The sequence below is a fragment of the Amblyomma americanum genome, chromosome 5 (genome assembly GCF_052857255.1).
Source record: "Amblyomma americanum isolate KBUSLIRL-KWMA chromosome 5, ASM5285725v1, whole genome shotgun sequence".
NCBI classification, from domain to species: Eukaryota; Metazoa; Arthropoda; class Arachnida; order Ixodida; family Ixodidae; genus Amblyomma; species Amblyomma americanum.
Genome location: NC_135501.1, coordinates 152,065,617 through 152,085,910, shown reverse-complemented (window position 1 = coordinate 152,085,910; position 20,294 = coordinate 152,065,617). Strand labels below are relative to the sequence as shown.

General features: G+C 45.2%; 1 protein-coding gene across 16 annotated transcripts in view; it reads left to right on the top strand.

Annotated features, from left to right (window-relative positions):
- The window catches only part of LOC144132821 (echinoderm microtubule-associated protein-like 2), a 176,879-nt gene extending 156,760 nt beyond the window's left edge, over positions 1–20,119 (top strand). For all 16 annotated transcript variants that reach the window (XM_077665496.1, XM_077665492.1, XM_077665500.1 and 13 more), the window contains 6 exons: positions 38–194; positions 625–722; positions 5,373–5,460; positions 9,300–9,395; positions 12,356–12,486; positions 13,593–20,119. In XM_077665496.1, the coding sequence (XP_077521622.1) occupies positions 38–194; positions 625–722; positions 5,373–5,460; positions 9,300–9,395; positions 12,356–12,486; positions 13,593–13,718 (696 nt within the window). In that variant the 3' untranslated portion in view covers positions 13,719–20,119. The remainder of the gene's footprint in view (positions 1–37; positions 195–624; positions 723–5,372; positions 5,461–9,299; positions 9,396–12,355; positions 12,487–13,592) is intronic.
- The last annotated feature ends 175 nt before the right edge of the window (positions 20,120–20,294 follow it).

The following is a 20,294-nucleotide window of genomic DNA, read 5'->3' as shown; positions in this document are numbered from 1 at the left end:
GTTGTTTGAGCCTCCGACTGGTCCATTCCACACGCAGGAGCAGGCACAGGCTGCCTGTTTCTCCCCTGACGGCAGCGTGCTGGTGCTGACCTCACGAACGGGCCGGTGGAGCGTCATCGACTCCTCGACACGGCAGCTTTACTCGATGCACACCGACGGCACCGAGCCGATCGACGCTGTGGCATTCTCACCGAGTAAGTCTCTTGCCACGCGTGGGTGCAAGGTTAGCTTTAGCAAGCCCCATTTCTGCGAGCAGCTGAAACCGAAACTTAGCGAAAACGCTTGGCCGTGAAAGCACTAGATTAAAGTGCAGATTAGAGCACAGCTTGAGTTTGTTGACCGTAATCGAGGCAAATATAAGGGGAAGATTTTCGCAGTATGGGATATATGATGCATAGAACAGATCAGCGGTCATCTTCAGAGTGATATTGTGGCTACAAGGTGCACAAACACGGGAGGTTGGGGGGAGGGGTTGGGAGAGAGTTGATGTTAGGAGGTTAGGGGATCAGCATGCACTGGGTGAGGCCTCTGTCCTGCAGTGCATGCACTCAATGCAGCTGCCAATGACTTTTGTTTTGTTGACGAAGAGCTTGACATGCTGCGTGCTCAACACCTTCACTGCAGACGGTCAGCTGCTTGCCCTCGGCTCGCGAGACAGCTTCATCTATGTGTACCAAGTCAGCGAGGAAGGCCGCAAGTACAACCGCATCAGCCGGTGTTCGGTGAGTTGCGCCACCATTCATTCCTTGATCTGTGCCACCCGCTTGCATGGTCTGTTCGGCTGGGCTTCTTGTCCGCTCTCTGTCTCTCTGTGTGGGGCTGCTCTTTCGCTTTGCTTGCTGCTTCGCCCTCAATAATACTTGTGCTCGGCGTTCCTAAAGGGGTCTTGTGCGCAGAATTTATTGTAACTCGATGGTGCAGCATTTAATTAAGTTTCGGTTAGCCCATGGGGCCTCTTTTGTGCTTATTGGTGCACGGGAGAAAATGTAGTCAAAGGGGAATGGGTGTGCAAGTGAGTTGTTTTAACTGCATTATGCTCCCCACAGACGCTGGTGGTCGACACTCCAGCTCCCTCAGCATTGCACTTACCATGTTAGAGGGCAAAGTTGTTTTACTTTGCGAGCATTGGCAAATGGTGTTACTGAGACCGCAGCGACTAACTGTTCTCCTCTCTTAATTTAATCAGTGTCACCTTCTGAGCTTTTGAAGTTGTTTTCGGAATGTGTTGCTTGTATGTAAAAGTGAGAATAAAAAAAATTTGAGGTTATTCTCTTGCAGTAAGCAGTGTGTGAGCAAAGCAAACTAAACTGCATCGACTACTGAATGAAACAGAAATGACAAATCAGCCAGTAAGTGTCACAATTAAGTGGTACGGCATGGAAGCCTTTAAACTTGAAGCGACAGCTATGCCACCAGTGAGACAATTCCAAATATGAGTTCTTTGAATGGGTACGATCATATAAAGGGCTTTGCATGGCAATTCAAGCACCTGACAGTGTCCTTGGCTCAGTTGTTATTGAAGGGATAGTGAACAAAAATTATGCCGCCCAGTTTTCAGGCCAAATTGATAGCTGTTGGCACTGAGAGTGACTAACAGCGCTCTTTCGAAACAGAAAGAGCAGAAAGTAATTATTTTAATGAATAATTCTCAAACCACTGCACCTACTAGCTGCCCGTGAAAGCTCGGACAGTACGGAATGCGACGCCAACCCTACCAATCGCAAGATATCGCTGACACGGACCGCAAGCGGTTGGACGCGTTTGAAATGCTCTTGCTTTGCTGTACAGTCAATTTTGTTCAGCTTCCTCGCGTCTATGCTTCAAGATTCTCTGCCTGCATTTTGTGGTTGTATACTTTGAGTCACTATTCGCCTGATTAGGCCACAGTTATTCAGAAATCTCTGCTGCCTGCAGTGACGATGAACCAAAATAGCAGCATTTCGCAGAGGTGGTGTCGGTAGTGCCATCTTGCGCCTGCCAGAGGAGCGAGTGCTGTCTTGTTCTGGGCAGGAGCAAGCTTGCGACGCTTTGCCTGACCTGCAGAAACCTGTTTTTATCTTTCGGGGTCACCGCGTATTCATGCAAGGTTTAGCATAACCGCTCGTAAGCACAGCGCAAAATGGGGCATCCTCAACTGCGTACTGCCAGCCAGCTTGCCTACGGTGCTGCTGAGGGTAGGCTTGACGTCATGTCCGCCAGCCCATAGCCAGGAGTGCACTGAGTGCTGCCCAGCAGCTGCTCACAAAACATAAAAACTATGGCCGTCCATTCCGATGCAACCGGAATGATGGTTCCACACTTCGGTAATCGTTTCTTACAAATGAAAATGTGGTGCATTCTCTATATTTTCAGGTTTTTATTCAGGATCTCTTTAAGACACATTTCTCTTGACTTCCTGTCACCACCTTTTTTGCACGTTTTACTGAGAATGGCATCGCTAATTGATAATGATATGAATGCTTCTCATTTTTTTAACAGCTAGCTCGTTGGAGCCCAAATTTTACTAGTGTGTGGTATTTAGCAGAACATTATGTTTAATGGCATGTATGGTTAGTGCTTCATACGCCAGTTTTGTTCAAAATAAATGAAGTGGCCCATCGTGTGCTGAAATTCACAGAAAAGTGCACAGTTTTGCTCAGTGGTGTTAATATATGAAAGCAGCTTTTCACTTTGTAGGGGGAGGTGATGACTGTTTTTTTTTCTGATGGTAACCTTACTTATTCACTCGTTTTATGTACTCTTTTTTTTTTTTTCACTTATTATCCAACTGCCTCTTTCTCATATATTATTTACTGCAAATTGACTATACCCTAAAATGCTTCCAACCCTAAAACATTTCCAGATTTGCGTCTATACTACTATAATATTCTGAGCAAGCACCCCCCCCCCCCAAGTCGAAATTACTGGCAAAGTGAGGGGGGGGGCACTATCCTGGAACGGCGCCGAAATTCAAGAAGCGGCGACATTTTCCCACCAGAAAAAAAAAAAGCGCAGTGCGCATGTATTTAAAACGTCCTGCTGTTCTTTCCCGCTCGAAGAACTCGAGCGCATCATCCACGTATTCACTAAACACCGGCGTGTCATTACTCAACTTTCTCCGAAGTTTTGCTTTTCCGCAGTTTTGCTGTAGCAACCTCTTGAAATTCTTCTCCCATTCCCATTTCCGTTTCCGGTCGAACTTGAAATCTTTGTTTGGTGAACGTTCCTTCCGTTTTCCCGATGCCATTGTATGACCTGAAGTTTCTCCGCCACTGTGTACGAAGAATGCATTGCGAACTTGACAACGCCAAACAAGACAAATGGCGTGTGACGCACGGGCATGCGAACAGCTTGAAAAGCAGGATTGGATTGGATTCTTGGGCTGGATGGGGCAGGCCAGTGTTGCCTGGGCGCGGTGCGTGATAAGGGCGTGGAGCGGGCGGGGCGAGGGGGGAGGATTTTACGGTAAGTTTGTTTGGGATTGAAGGGCCCTACACTTACCACAATATGCTACACCATTGCATGCATGTAGCACTAGCCAGTATTATTTACATTGTATTAACTTCGCCTGTAAAGTTTTCGTTTTAAAGCAGCTGGTCCCAACCCCAAGAAGTGAAGACCTGAAAACACCATCTTTCTTTGAGCCATACAAGCAGTTTTGCCATCTTACCAGCTTCTTTTGATCGATGTTAAACTCTATTGATGACAAATTTGGCCCCATGTGAGATGGAGCATTACAAGTTAAACTTGCTTGTACGCATGAACAGACCATTTTCTTTAAATATTTTTATATAAACTAGGCAGCTACTTAACTAAAATCATTATTTGGTCAGATATGATCTGCATGTGGAGTTTGAGTGCAAACTATATCCAGTGGTCCATGCTGGAGAGGCATTCATACCTGTTTCAATCAGCGATGCCACGTCCGGTATATTTGAGCCTATTGCGAGGCAGCATGGTCGGCATTTCCGCTCACCTGCTGCTGTCTTTTTCTCTCTCTCCCTCTCTTCTTTCCTTTCTGCTTCCTTTTCCCCCTCGGCCCCCTGGGTGGTCTCTCTCGCCACCGTCCCCCCCCCCCCCCCCCTTCTTCGACGTTCGAAACGCAAAATCGCGTTAACCGTTGCCCCCACTGCCCCCGCGGGGTGTCACGTGACGCCCTCGTCGAGTGTAGAAGCCTCCTCCTCCACGGGACCAGGAGGCACCGCGGCGAGCCCCCACCTCCCTCTGGGTATGCTCAGCACACAAGAGAGAAAAAAAAATTAATAATAAACCTACTGTAACGAGTTGCTACTGCACCATCTCATTCTCTTTTTTGTCTTTTTTGTTTTGTCTCACTTGCATTTGTCTTGTGTCCTGCATCCCTGCTTGCTTATGTGTCATGCCTTGAAGAGGTGTGGTGCACTGTACTCGTTCATGAGAACTTGTCCTGGAAATTGTGTTAACCCTTTCGCCACTGTTGGGAAGAGGCTGAAGTCATGCCACAATTACTAGCAGCGTTTTCTAGCATTGCACTCACGTTGGCTAGCGAGAGATTCAGATGGTAGTCAGGGTGCAAAGTACCGGATGTAGCGCTTAACTACCACTTTGTGTCGACAGAGAATGTAACTAGCAGCAGACTGGCAAATCCGGCTTGTCAGCAGTTTTTTTTCTTTTTTTTTTTGCGGGAAGATTAATTTTTGATGTATGTCAAGGAGGGTTCATTCAGCATATTACTACAATATTTAAATGTGACAAGTGGAACTTGCATGTGATAGCGTAAAGGTTAAGAGAGCGTTCTAAGCCATTTAGGCACAACTGTAGAATTGCAGGTCTCATTATAAAAGGTTATTCAAATTTCTAGCATTACGGTAATTTATTTTGACCCTTGAACTTTCCGATATACCCAATCACTCTCGGTCAGTTTGGAACATGCTCCAGTTCTTTGTGAAACAGGTGAACTGCTCCTGCTCACGCGTCGTCAGCACTGCTAGCTCTAGCAATATTCATGGCAATAGGAATAGCCATAGACATGGCAATAGGAACAGCCATGGCAGTAGGAATAGCCATGGCAGTAGGAATAGCCATGACGGTAGGAATAGCCATGGCGGTAGGAATAGCCATGGCAGTAGGAATAGCCATGGCAGTAGGAATAGCCATGCCAGTAGGAACAGCCACAGCAATAGGAATAGCCATGGAAATAGGAATAGCCATGGCACTAGTAGCACTTACTCTCTCCCCATACTTCACTGTGGACGATGGTCCCATTTTTACCACCTCATTTGTTACATTCATCCTTTTTGTTTGGAATGCGTGTCATGTATGCTTGCTTTGTTTTATTTGAAGTCATAGGTTAGCTTGCCTTTAGACTCCCCAAGACTCTCCCCTTAACATTTGGTTGGTGTTCTTTGTGACAGGGCCACTCAAGCTTTGTCATCCACCTCGACTGGGCCGTTGACAGCACATACCTTCGGTCGTGTTCTGGCGACTACGAGGTGCTCTACTGTGAGTATTATATGAGAACAAACAAACAATTGAAGTATAGAGCTACCTCAGCTACTGTACAGAATGCATCACAATGGTTAAAGAGCTTCACAAATGGCTTATGCGTGACGTCAAAGGGATTACTCATGACGTAAAGGGGCGTAGGCAGAAAAGTTGGGGTTTCTCCACAACTGGCTGCCATGTGTTTCTTTTGTCAGTGCAGTATCCTTCAAATTTTCGACAACCTGGTGATGAATTTTTCTTGGGAATTATTTCCTGATGCATGTTTGGACAGCTCAGAGCTGCCTTATCGGCTTTATTGAAGCTGTTGAATACTACAGTAAAAGCTTCTTAGTTTGAACTTCGAGGGACAGGTAAAAATGTTCAAATTATCAAATGGCCTTGAAAAATCTGTCAAAAACTGCTTGCATCACGGTAAATTTATTTGGCGAAAGACTGGGCAATGGCTGCCTGATTTTGAGGCAAGAACGGCGTGGGAATGACTATTTTTCAGTGAAATGTTTCCATCAGTGCTTTAATGCATGCATATTGTTGGTCGAGCCATCATCACTGTGGGCTGGCACAAAGCTCAGAAAACTGGAACCAAAGCTAAGCGATTGGGCTGTTCTCTGAGACTAGGCTGTTCATTCGTCGTCACACCTGCTGTTGTGCGCACTTCAGAGGTGTGCGTGCAACTGTGCAGCATAGAGGGCTCTGATTCTGAATAGGGCTCTTTCAATGTTTTCTTGCCGTGTTGGTCTTACCTGGATGCAGCCTCCTTCGGGAGTCCGTTCGAATTAACCGATGAGAAACCTGTGGCAAGAATGCCGTCAAGAGCTGTGAGGAGTAGGGAAGGGAAGAAAGATCAGACGGAGTCGGAACTAGGCAGCACTAAACACGAAGCAGCAAGGCAAGAAGAGGCAGCATGGTGGCCACTGCTGCAAGAAAGACTTCCTGCATAGATGGAATATTGTGAATTCTTTTGTCTCAGTTTTAGGAATCAACAATGTTCCGCCAACTGAAATTAGGGGTATTGGTTATACCGTATTTAATCTCGTAATGAACCCTCTTTTTTTTTTTTTGGAAAGTTTACATCAATTTGGGGGGAGGGTTCATTATGCAGGGTTTTTGAAAAAAAAAGTTGACAGATTTTTTGTAAGAGCCGAAATTTCATATTGCACATCTGCTCATCTGTCTGCCTGCCCGCTTGGCCATCCATCCGTCCGTCTGTCAAAAAGAGTTCACAATATCATGGCGCGATCCGATTTTGTGTCAGTTCACAGTGCCAGCTAATTGCAGTGCTTTACGTGCTTTTATGTGGTCAGATGCGTGTTTTTTACCTGAGGTGAAAAAAAAAGAGTAAATTCTGAATGATAGAAGTGGGCGGGATTCAGTATGTGAGTGGGTTCATTACGCGAGTAAATACAGTAACTAGTCTGGTTCTCCTTCTCCGCTATGTTGGTGCTTCGGACAGAGTGAATAGCATGTTTTTTTTTTATTTTTTGAAGAAATGCAAAGTGCCATTACTCTCATTTGTATTTTACTCTTGCCCATTTGGCTGTTTTCAGCCTTCCTTTTTTCACTTCACTCCACTTCACTTTAATACCTTAAAAACCCTCGTTAGAGGGTATTACATAAGGGGTGGGGCACACAGAAATGAAAAACAGAAAGACTAAACAGATAAGTTGAAAGTTATACAAATATAAGATTATCACTAAGCAAGTACGCGCGTGATTTCTTCGATGAACAATGATTGGCATGTGATAGCAGCAAGTTCACGGGGAAGGCCGTTCCAGTCGTTCGCGGTCCGGGGGAAGAATGATGAAGAAAATGTAGTGGTGCGGGCGCGAGGTCGTGACACTTGCTGCTGATGGCCGGTGCGGAGGGAGATGCGTGGTGGTGGTGCGCAGATGTAGGGTTCCTGTCGTAGCTCAGAGTAAAAAAACTTGTGAAACAAACATAAACTAGCAATGTAGCGGCGATGAGCAAGGGTAGGTAGGCTGGACTGTGATTTGAGGGATGATATGCTGATATCAAAAGAATACGATGAATGAATGAATCTAGTTGCTCGGTTTTGAACTGCTTCAATTGAATTACAGAGATATGCTTGCTTTGGAGACCAGATGGGAGATGCGTATTCTAGTTTTGATCGGACTAATGATTTGTATGCGAGGAGCTTGACATGCTGAGGTGCAGAGCGTAGGTGACGCTTTAAGAATCCTAGTGTTCTGTTGGCGGATGATATGATGTTTGAAATATGCGTATTCCATGTAAGATCATGACAAATATGAACACCAAGGTATTTGTATGATTGGACAAGATCGAGAGGAACGTTAGATATGCTGTATTGGAACAGAAGAGGGTAACGGCGACGATGGAACGACATATATTTGCATTTACTTGTGTTAAGTGTCATTAGCCATTCACTGCACCAGTCTTGTACATGAGTTAAATTATTTTGAAGGGATTGTTGGTCAAAGGTGTTAGTGACTGTTCTGTAAATAACACAATCATCAGCAAACATCCGAATATGGCAATCTAATTTCTCAGGTAGGTCGTTAATATAAATTAGAAACAAGAGTGGCCCAAGGACGGATCCTTGGGGCACGCCTGAGGAGACTGGTAGGAGGTCAGACATTTGGTTATTGACAACGACTGATTGGAAGCGGTGAGTTGAGAATTCTTTTATCCATGCTAGTATGTCGGGATGCAAGTTTAGGCGAGAGAGTTTCAGAAATAAGTGGTTATGAGGTACCTTGTCAAATGCTTTAGCGAAGTCGAGAAAAATTGCGTCAGTTTGGAGGTTAGCATCAAGATTGGCATGCAAGTCATGAACGTAAAGTGCTAGTTGACTTTCACATGAGTATCCTTTGCGAAATCCGTGCTGCGATGGGTGAAAAAAGTTATTTGAATCCATAAAATGCATTGTTAAAGAATAAATGACATGTTCCATGAGTTTACACGGTATGCTGGTGAGTGATATGGGTCGGTAATTAAGTGGTGAATCTTTGTTACCCGACTTGTGGACCGGAACGACCTTCCCCACTTTCCAGTCATGGGGTATGACACCTGTAGAAAGAGACTGTGAGAACAGCAGGCATAAAAATTTGGCAGAAGTATGGTTAACGTTTTTTAGTACCTTGGTGTTGATTTCGTCAAAGCCGGCAGATGATGACAGTTTTAGTTTATCTATGAGACATGATATGCCGGCCTCAGAGAAAGTAACGGCTGGCATTAAACTTCTTTGGTCATTTGCTGTCATGAGGGGGGGCGGTTCCTGTTCATGAGTGAATACAGATGCGAAGGCAGAATTAAATATGTTAGCACACTCGACATCAGAAACAGCACGCCCGGAATCATCAGTTAAGGTAATAGTGCGTATAGATTGCGGATTTAAAAGCTGCCAGAATTTAGTCGGGTTATCTTTAAGTATGTTGGGAAGGTCAGTATGATAAAATGAGCGTTTAGCGTTTTTTACTGCGACCAGGTATGTCTTTTCGGCAGCGTAATATTTTTCCCATGCGTAGTCATTTCCAGTCTGTTTAGCACTGCGGAACAAGCGTTTCTTTTTGTTTTCTAGTCTTCCTAGAGCCTTGGTAAACCATGGTTTCTGTTTGGTTGCGCGGAAGCTGCATTTGGGAACATATTTGTTAGTAAGTTCGTTGATTTTATGAATAAACATCGACCAATTTTCGTGGATGGTTTGTTCCGGGAAAGAGTGCTGAAAAGATGGGAAATAAGCTTCCAACGCCCTGTTTATAGCCTCATAGTTACCTTTGTTATAAAGGGTGATTGTTTTTTTGGAAGTTTCTTTTATTGTTGGAGTGAAGGTAAAAGTATTGTGTCATCCTTTTATGCAGGGAACGCCCTAGTCTGCAGGCAAGTGACGAACATGTCCATCACCCGAGACCTGAAGTGGCACACGCAGACGTGCACCATTGGCTTCAGTGTATTTGGTGAGTGAGTTTTGATGGTCTCTGCATTAATAATCGAGTTTTCTTTTTGTGTCCAATGTAGATTGCGTGAGCTGCACGCCCTTTTACGCAGGCGGCCACTTCCTTAACTGCCCTGTCCTTGCATCTGACAAACATACTTGTTTCTGTACCTTTGGGGCACAGATTCTGCCCAACAAAAGGCCATTCCAGCTAGAGCCCAGCACAGTGGCTCAGTGGCTTTGGCATCGGTCTGCGAAGCCTTAGATTGTGGGATCAAATCCCAGCTGCAATAGCCGCCTTTCGATGGAGACGAAATGCAAAAGATGCCCATGTGCTGTACGACGTCAGTATATGTTAAACGACCCCAGGTGATTGAAATTAGTCCTGCGTCCTGCTGTGCGGCATTCTCCATATGTGAAGCTTCAGAACCTTAAGCCCCATGTACGACACCATGCTGCACTACACCAGCAAGATGTACAGTGTGCCAGCAAGTGACGTTAGGAAAAGCATCAGTTCTCGCTGACATGTGCATGTCACCTCTAGCTGTGGCTTGCAGTGTGCTGTCAACATGAAGAGGAACAGGAAGGTACCTTAGAACATGGTTTTTTAACCAGCTTCCTTAGGCCCTGGGAATGAGCTAAGACTTCACGCTTGGTGTGACGAGCAGCTTAAAAAATGCTACTTCTGTACAAATTGGCAACTATCTTTTGCAGGTACAGTCAAACCTGGATATAACGAAATTGAAAAAAGTTCGCAATTTTTCGTTATATCCAGGTTTTCGTTACATGCAGTTTTGGGTTAAGACTGGTAAGGATTATGCCAAAACGAAATAAAAATTCGACAGATATCAATTCAAGTGAACTCGCCATTCAAAGAATTTATTTAATAGAGAAAAACTGCGTAATTTTCGCTTGCTGTTTTTGCCCGATCGAAGCCACTACTCGGCGCTCCAAGGAAACTAAGGCATCCATGGCTGCTTCATCGTCCTGCGAGCCGACGAAATGGCGCAGAACGTCCACCGCGTCCATCAGTTCCCTCGCGGTGGGAACAGCACAAAACGTATCAGGCTCTGACGAACCGTCACCTTCAAGGCTATCTTTAACGGTTTCGACAAGTGCCGCATCAGTCATCTCTTCCGTAGCCACGGCGCCGTTGTCCACGAACAAAAAGTTGCACAGCTCGACACCGTCGGGCACCCCACCGTTCATGCGTAGTTCATCCCACGCTTCTGCGACCTCGGGTGGGCTTGAAGGTTCGTCTTCAGTGACTGTAGCTTGAATGGCCTTATTTACCTGAGCCTTGGCGAAGCAATTGGTGATCACTTGTGATCCGACCTCTTGCCACGACGCAGCAAGCATTTCGATTGCTTGGTAGATATCCACTTTTGTTGGCCATTCAAGGCGGATGTCCAGGAGCATCTTCTGTATCAATCGACGCCGGTAACAGCATTTAAAGCTGTTAATAACCCATTTGTCTAAGGGCTGTACAAGAGAAGTGCAGTTAGGTGGCAAATGCTGCAGCTCGACCTTAGAAAGCTGTAGGCCTTCCACATGGTGCGCGGAGCAGTTGTCAAGCAGCAAACAAATGCTGCGAACTTGTCGCTTGACATCTTGGTTGAGCTCCTTCAGCCAGTCGTAAAAAATTGCCCGCGACATCCAAGCTTTGGAGTTTGCCACATATTTTACTGGCATCCGCCCTGTTCCTTTAAAACATCCGGATCGGGCATTGCGGAAAATAACAAACAGGATTCGCTTGTCGCTGGCATCAGTGTTGGCGCAAAGCAAAACCGTCACGCGGAGTTTAATTTGCTTTCCACCGCGGCAGTCTTCTCCTTTCAGTGAGAACGTGCGGCTCGGTAACATTTAAAAAAACAGGGCCGTCTCATCAGCATTATAAATGTCGGCAGCTTCATAGTGGCTGAAAATGCCGGGAAGCTTCTTGGCCACCCACGAGGCAGCAGCATCGCTGTCTGCGGAGGCAGACTCGCCAGATACCACTTTTCCGACGACACCGTGCCGGCTTTTAAATCCTTGTAGCCAGCTGTTACTCGCTTTGAAGTCGTCGTGGCCCAGGATACAAGCAAAATCTATGGCTTTCTGCTGCAAAATCGCGCCACTTATGGGCACGTTTTGTGCTCGTCTGTCCAAAAACCATGCAAACACGGCGTTGTCCACATCAGCATACGTCGACGTCTTCAGTCTTTTCTTCTGGGCGCTTGTGCCCGACTCCATCGCACTGCGGATGCTTTGTTCTGCAGCAAGAATGGTTGACAGGGAGCTGGCTGGTATATTGAAGCGGGCAGCGACATCCTTCTTTTTTTCGCCGGCGGTAACCGCATTCAAAATCGAGAGCTTATCTTCAAGCAACAAAACTTTGCGTTTCCTCACAGCAGAACTCATCGTAACGAACCGACACCGTAAACACACACCAACACACACACGTCAACACGCTGACGAAGAAGGCTTACCATAACTGCGCCGCAACACCACGAAAAATTTGTCATAGTAGTGCCACCTAGTGTCAAGCTACAAAATGAAAGCTTAAAAGTTGCTACGCTTGCCACGGAGCGGCGATAGCGGCGCTCAACATCATCATCATCACTGAGGTCTGCTTGTTTGCTGCGATTGCAAGCGTTCTGCTCGCGGTCTACTTTACCTTTTAATATAAAAACTTACTTAAACAATATTCATTAAAGTTGCGCACTGCCCGGTCAAATTTCGGGCAAAACATTACAAGATACAGCTCGATGATCAGAGCCACGGATTCGTTACATCAAGGTCAACTGCCGCAACGAGTTCGTTACATGGAGGTCGCCTATACATGGGCTTCAATGGGGGATGTGCTGGGGAATTGAAAAATTTCGTAAAATCCAGGAATTCGTTACATAGAGGTTCGTTACATAGAGGTTCAACTGTATTAGCGTGTTTTAAGAGGCATGTTAACGTTTTGTGAGTGTGCTTACACCTTCTTGTCTGTTCCAGGCATCTGGCCCGAGAATGCTGACGGTACAGACATCAACACATGCGCGCGTTCTCATTCGTGCCGACTGCTTGCCACTGGCGATGACTTTGGCAAGGTCAAGCTCTTCTCCTACCCTACGTCCCAGCCCAAGGTAGTGTTTTATTCTTTTCTTTTTCCTTATAGACTGTACTTTCTTTTGGTGTGAATTTTTGACTCAAGACATAGAAAGGATGAGTTACAATAAAAGCTCAATAATTAGACCTCGGTTAGTTTGAAATTCTGGATAATTCCTAGAATCACAGCGGGCCCGTAATTTGTGATGAAAATTTTTTCAAATAATTTGCGCCAGCTCGGTTAATCTGGAAACATGGGCTGCTCTGTGGAATGCCAGAGTTCACCAAAAACTTGGGAAACGCCCCAGTTCGACAGGTAACGTAGTCGCGCAGCGACTGGTCAGGTTAGGCCGGGGCTGAGCCAGGTGGCTGGTAGGATCCACGAGCCCGTGGCTGATGACCAAGGTGAACGGCAGGCGTCGATGCTCCAGGACTGAGATGAGGAGACTGTCCAGCATCTACATCTCCGCTGAGATGTAACGCGGTGAAAAGCCAATGAATACAGGACAACATGATGGCGCGATGAAATATTATTTAATGGTGGCAGGCATAGCGCAAGTGCGCAGCCCCACACCACTGCCCACTTCATCGTCTTCTGGTCCAAAACAGTATTATCTTACTAATCCGCGGTGGTTGAATTTTGATGGAGGCAAAATTCTAGAGGCCTGTGAACTGTGCAATGTCAGTGCATGTTGAAGAACTCCAGTTGGTTGAAATTTCCAGAGCCATTTACTACGGTGCCCCTCATAGCCCGAGTCGCTTTGGGACGTTAAGCCCCCATGAACCAAACCAAACCAAACCAAACCTTACTAATGAAAGCACCTCACCCCCCCCCCCCCCCCCCCCCCACCTCCCCCCTCCCTTCCTGCCCAAATTTTTGTGAATTATTATGGGGAATTTCGCGGGGAGGCTTGGCACGCTTATGTTATGCCGGTGGCATCTTCGTTGTTTGAAAAAATTGGGCCATTGCAGAGTTTCAATCTTTTCACCATTATCAGAGCACTTTATACTGGACCAGACACTAGCCCTTGAGGCTTGTTGGTTTGAATATTGTGTGCAAATCTTTTAAATCAAAACAATAAAGCTTCGTTTTATTGATTTGTTCATTGATTCGTATATATATCCTGTGTCAAACCCTGCGCAGTGCCTGAGCCACATGTATGGCGGCCACAGCAGTCACGTGACGGCCGTGGACTTCTTGCCCGACGACAACCGCCTCATCTCACTGGGCGGACGGGACTGTGCAGTCCTACAGTGGGCCGTCGTCTAAAGTTGCGCTTGGTGGCCCACAAGGAAAAAGAGAAAGAATGGAAGACGGAGGGCCTCCTCCCCTTGCTTTGGAGGAGCACGACAAGGAGCAGTGCCTCTTTCCATGCCTGGTGCCATGCTTGGGACGTGCGGAGAACAGCGAGACAAGGCGCTTTGGTTGTCGCTCGCTTCTGCAACCTGGGGTTGTTAGTCCCTGGCAACATCGTGGCTGTCCGCATTGAATGAGCAGCTGTGCGGGCAGGCGATGGAAGCATCAATGTGGCAGTTATTAGCACGCGATTCAATATTGTGATCGGCTTGCTCCGCAAAAGATAGGCTAGATTCCGTGCAGTTGCTTGTAAGTCCAGCCAATCACACTAACCTACAAGACAGCAGCTTAGGCAGGTATTGCGACTGGCACGAGTGGAACGCAGTTGCACTAGCTAAGAAGATGTGTATGATACACAGGATGCTGGCCAATCGCGGAATGTCAGAACAAAGGGATCGGCACCGAGACAGGTGAATAATGAGAGACAGACGTGCTATTTCTATATTCTAACAGTAAGAGAATACGCCAACAGGCCAAAGTAAATGTCATGTGTATGGCCAATCGTTAATCAACCTTGCATATAGGCTTGAGTCAGCAAGTTTGCGTATCTGGCATTGGGTGCTGATATGTCTAGAAAAAATTGTGGCATCGTGCTGACATGGCAGCAGCGATAATCCTATGTAAAGTGTCAAAGTGACTTGCAAGAACACATGTACTTAGTTTAACCCTTAACTGACGCATGATCGTGCAAGCAGGAAGGACAGTGATGCTAGCTGTTAGCTCCCTGAATAAAGGCAGCAGTAATTGATTTTTTTTTTTACTGGTTCATAATGCGTACGCTCATCTTGAGAAAAAGATGAAACTCTGTTGTCTGCACACACTGCCCACTGCGTCCTTGTCAGGAGAGGGGCCCTTTTTTTTTTTATGCCATGGAGGTTTTGTGTGTGTGTGTTGTGCTTTTGACGAGTTGCAGCAAGCTCACTTCCAATATCACGCCCCATCACATTCGCCTGATCCTCGTTTCGTTTTTGCCCGGTGTGTCATGACTACATTATCATAATCATGTCATTGTGAGCTGGTGGGTGTTGAAGGTATGGTTGCCAGGTGCATGGCTTGCTAAGAAGCTAGTTTTAGTGGCGTTTTGTAGATAGAGCCTGTTTTTATGATATCAAAGTTCTGAGCCTCGTATGCCTGATAATTAAATAGCATTTTGTGGATATGCCAGGAAGGACAATATTTTTGGAAGGCAGCATTCCTCTCAGCTTTTTGTTAATGAGTGCTCATGTATGAGGGCAGTAATTAGCGACTTGTCCCGACTACAAACTAGAGAAGGTTTTCGCGCAGTGTCTTGTGCGGGTAATGAGAGTCGCACTTTTTTGTGTGTGTGTATTTGCGTATGTGGTTCTTAACTGCTACAGTGCGTTTTTCAGGGAGTATGGTTTCTTTCACCATGTGCATGCTTTTGATGTGCAACTTCAGCTGACTGCAACTTTTTCTTCGAATTGACATTTTTTAGTGCATTAGTGATCAAACCGATTTATTCCAAACAGTAAGGCCTAGACCAGTTTCACTAAGTGTCAAAATTTTTTATTTAACCTAATGCATCCTGCAGAGCTCTGCCTCTAAGGAATTGCTTTTTCATCGTGCAGCTGTTGTTAAGTGGAACTGGCTAGTTGTGTCTTTTACCTGCTGTCATGGCAGGTGTTCATGAAAGACTTGGGAGCGATGACTGCCATTTAGGTGGTTTGATGTCATACCATGGCTACCACAACAATCACTTCTGCGTGCTGCTAGTGGAAGTCAGGCATTTTGGGCAAATTTTCGATAAGCTTGTCTTTTTAACAATGTTGCCTGTGAAGTATGTGTGTTGTCACGTTCTTGGAGACGGCATGAAGGTGATTTATGGATAAATTATTACGGACTTTTTGCAAAGCTTCTGCTGTCAGATGTTGTCAGTGTACAGAAAAGGCGGGATTGAGAAGAAATTGTCGAATTTTGCCCCTGATTTTTCCGAGAGTTGATTCTTGCAATACAAAACTACGCAGATGCATTTCGAAGTCCATCCATCCACATTGGAAAATCGTGATGTAGTCCATTTTTGCCTCAAGTGTGCCTGTAAGTTGAAGCCCACTGGGAAGTCATCTTGAGAATGTGATAAGTAATGCAGTGTTTGTGACAACGGTGTGAGAAGTGAAGGTGGTTTCGACAGTGATTGGGCTCAGAGCCTGCGCTTAATATTAATTGATCCGTATTGTATTGTACTTTGGGAAATGGGTATTTGCTGTGCGTTCCGTGTGCACACTGTAAACGGTTTGCATGGACTGCATTGCAGTTGCTGCATTCACAATTTCTGGATTTCTAATTTGTTGTCCCCGCATGAACTGATCTTGAATGCAGCGTTGACTGGTTGACTGCGTGTGTGCATAGCTCTTTTCAAGCTTTCTTCATGACTCATTTGTACAATATTTGATTTTCATGTGTTGTTTCATTGGCATATTGTGGGATCGTGCAGATGGCCTATTGGTAGTTAGATGGTAGCTAGCCCTATTAGTGGTTTCTATCTTCAAACGTACATTAAGTTGGCGTGTGAACACCGATTCCTGATTTTTATTGTTTTTATTAGGGAAGCGAGCAATGCTCATATTGATGTTTGAGGACGTTTGGTAACAAGTATTGAGATTTTTATAAGAATCATGCAAACAGGAAAACATTCCCAAAACTCCAGTAGGGACATGAATCTCTGCATATATTTCGGCATTCCGTCATGCCAATTGGCAGATGGTTTCAGTGTGACGTCCGTCAAATAGTGACCATTCTTCGGTGTTTTACTGTGTTAGTCCGTTTTGGAGTGCTGTCTTGCGTGGCTGCCTATAGAAGTGTTTGTGCCGAATTGCACTGAGCTAGCATCTTGTGGTAAGAAATTGTCATCGACGGTTAAAGTTATAGAATGCATGTATGTTGAACACTATGGTCACTTCCCAATATGTATTGGGATGCATGGCACCGGGACTTTAGAGGTGCTTTGAACGCTCCTGTGTGTTTTTTCAACATGTGTGAACAGAATAGAACTACCTTTCAGCCGTCTTCGGGAAATGTTGGAGGGAGACAAGCAACTTCCTACGCACCTTTATTTCTGCAAACATCTTCGGTGATTCGGTAGTCTTTTGCGGCAGCTGGCGCCTTTGTGCAGCGTTGAACCAGGGCGCTTTTTGCTTCTTTGTTGATGCGTGAACTTTGGCAACTGGGCTGACTAGCAGTGAATTCATGGTGCACATTCACTTTCTTAATTATTGCCTGACTTGATTTTTGCTGAAAATTGTGTATTTTCATTCTACTGAAGGTTACTGGTTTGGTGTGTCCCAAATTAGGCCACCGCGCTTCTAGTACACTCCAAACAGAAAGGCGTAAAAAGGGAGTAAGCTGTTCTTTAGCACACTCCCTTTTATAAAAGACAAGAGTACTCCGTTTTTACTACCATATAGGTGTATTTATGTTTAGAGTGTAGGAAGTTTTGCGCTGTACCAAGACTGCTTATGAGAAAGTCAATACAACAGCTGATATAGTGAGAGGGGAGTTGTTTTGCTAGAGTTTGAAGTGTTTACCAGAAATGCGTTTGTTTTAGTGCATCTTAGTGCTTTTTGTTGTTGCTTCGCTTTGTGGCAGAAATCGTCGAGTGTGCACTGCCGAGCTGTGGCCGAAAAGACACTGCTTAGCAGCTGGCAACTTTCTTTAGCTTCTGGATGACAGTATTTCTTGCTTGTTATGCTCTGGTTATGATTTTACGTGTTCTTTACAACCCGCATGCTCGCAGCTTATTGCAGCTATACATTCAATCAAAAGACAGTGGCAACGCAAAAGGAATACGAGTAGATGAGCAATACTCGGCATATTTTTACACTGTTGTCCTATATACCGGTGCTTGTTGACTTTTCCCTATTGTAAATTACTTTTCAATTGCCGAGTGCAGTCTCTCCAGTGCAGCAGTAGCCTGCGATGTAACCGTGAGTCGTCTTGTGTGTGACAAAGGTGTTAGTGTGTTCAACTTGACGGGTTAAAGGAGGTACTGACTGCTATGTAGGATTGGGGGATGGGGGAGAGTCTTTTGGGAGACTTTTCTTTGACACTGGTTGTGGCATGTTTTCCACATCTGTTTCTTTATTCAATAGCTGAGCCATTATCGTTAGTGCGACAAAACTTTTATTGTGTCGTTTCGATAAGTCTTATTCCAGCGTGGTTACTTTTATGACTGAGAGCGATTTTCCAGGTGCTGTTTCCATACATTGCAACATTCATTTTTAGTTATTTGATGCTTCATAAGTGCAACGGCAGCAAGAGCAGATGCTGTTTTCATTAGTAGTTTTGCAATACGTTATTAGCGTAACCGCTGCTACTCTATCATGTTTGCATGGTGCTTCATCGTGTGAGTGGGTGTAGAGCATCACTGGAACGTCGGCATGCATCGTATTTGTTTGAATGTGCGTGTGGAACATTTTGCGTGTGTTATAACTGAAAATTTTTGTGCGTGTTGCTTGCACTTGCATGTCGTGTTTATGGCAGCATTGCTGCGAAATTAACACCTTAGACTTTTTTTTTTAGCAGAGAAGGAAAAGCAGTTACGTGTAGTAAGCTCTTCAAATGGGCGTTGCATTTGCAGCCAGATAAGATGATGGCTGCACGATTTTTATGTGTGTTGAGCATGTGCATGTGAGTTGTCCCAATACATACGCTATATAATCTTCCCAAGTTGTACGAACTTCTGTGAAAAGATGCTGTGGCATTTCTTCTCCCTTTTTGTTACTCTGTTGCCCAGAACAATGATTACTAACTTCCTTTTCTTTTCTTTTAGTTATGTATGGGTGCACGCATGTGTGGTAGAACATTATTAGCTGCTTTTTGAAAAGTTTTGTTAGCTTGAGTGTTGGTGTTTAAGGATTTAAGTTGTTTTTTTTCGCCACGTGTTGCAGCAATCGTTGCTCAACGTTTTGCTCGAAAGATCCCATTTGCTGTGGTAATGCGAGGGACGTTGCCACGGCAACTCGAGCAATGTGCACAAAACCACTACACCCACTACTCAAGTGTGAGCCATATCCATAGCCCACATCACCTCCACGTACCTATCAATGCGGTTGGCACATTACACAGCGTGCGGCACAAGTTATGTACAGCACATAAGAAGAGCAGGCTTGTGGCGACAGCTGCACGACAGTCACATCATTTCATCTCTTGTAGCACCATCTTAGCTCTCTTTGAGTACATCTTTTCTTTTCTACAGCTGTCGGGTACAGGAAAAAATGCGCGGGTCGTGGCGTACATTCTTTTTTTAGAGTTTTTCAGAGACGCAGTGCACGTTAAAGATGGTAGTGTCTAGTTCCAAGTGCATTTCCATCACCACAGTGTCTTTTTTTCCCTCACTTGTCTAGTTTCGTGATGGCAGACAGAGATGTCTGTGTAAAAGTTGTGGTGGCGCAAGGTCTCGATTAGCAAAGTTGGAAGCAACGAAGTTGGGAAGTTGAAACGAGTACTTAGCCTTATTTGTCACTGTACAGTCCTAGACCTGCTACCTATATCTTTCTAAAGCGTACGTAACAGGGTTAGTGTGATGTAGTTTTCGTGGAATAGAAATAATGCCTTAGACATGGTTCAGAGCTTGGTTTGTTCGCATGATGTCGGCGCCTTGTCCAATGTGGTACTGAAAGTAAACATTGCAAGTCATTGTCACCATAGTTGGTCTGAAGCAGGAGGAACCTTGACGAAAGAAGGAAGCTGGGTTGAGAAAACATTGCGCGGGGAACGTTTTGTGCGGGTCACCATTTCTAGTGTCGTCTTTTTGTGAACCCTGACAGCCTGTACTAATGTGTCAACTCCATTGCAAACTGTAAACACAGTTCACAGCTCACAAGTCATATATCAGCATAGCACATATACGGGCAGCATTTCTTTACGTGTTGCCATCTTATTATTCTTTATATGAGTGAAGAGTGAGTATATAGTGTTTTGCAGATAATCGGTAGCGATTGTAATATATACATGACTATGGGGGCATCTCTGATGTGTCCTGAAATGTCTTAGGAGCTTGGAGTGCGGTTTAAGAGTGTGCATACTGGGAAGCCTCCACGCCGAAGCTTCTCTGCCGTCATTAAGTGCACAGCTTGTCGTTTGTCCTGGGAAAGTGCTGTCTATTGTTCTCTTTTTGCAAGCATAAGTGAGTTTTTGTGCCCCGCATGGGTTCGGGCTGCGACCGTGTACTGAAAGTGTGACTTGCTACGGGCTGGCAATATTTATTATGTATTTGCTTCGAGTGAAAGCTCTTCTCGTCTTGCTTCTCTCTTTGTAAATAACTAATAAAAATGCACAACTTCTGCGCTTTTGTCAAATTGATATTCCCTTCTTTTTTTCTCTTCTGTAAGAGGGTCTCAACCAGTATATTTCGTATACCCGCCTTTTTGACGGACCCCCTTTGCGCTGTGAGAAAACTGCAGTCTGACTTCCGAACAATTTGCAGTTTGAAATTGAGTACAGCAAGTAAGCATAGCAGTGTTCTCCAGGTGA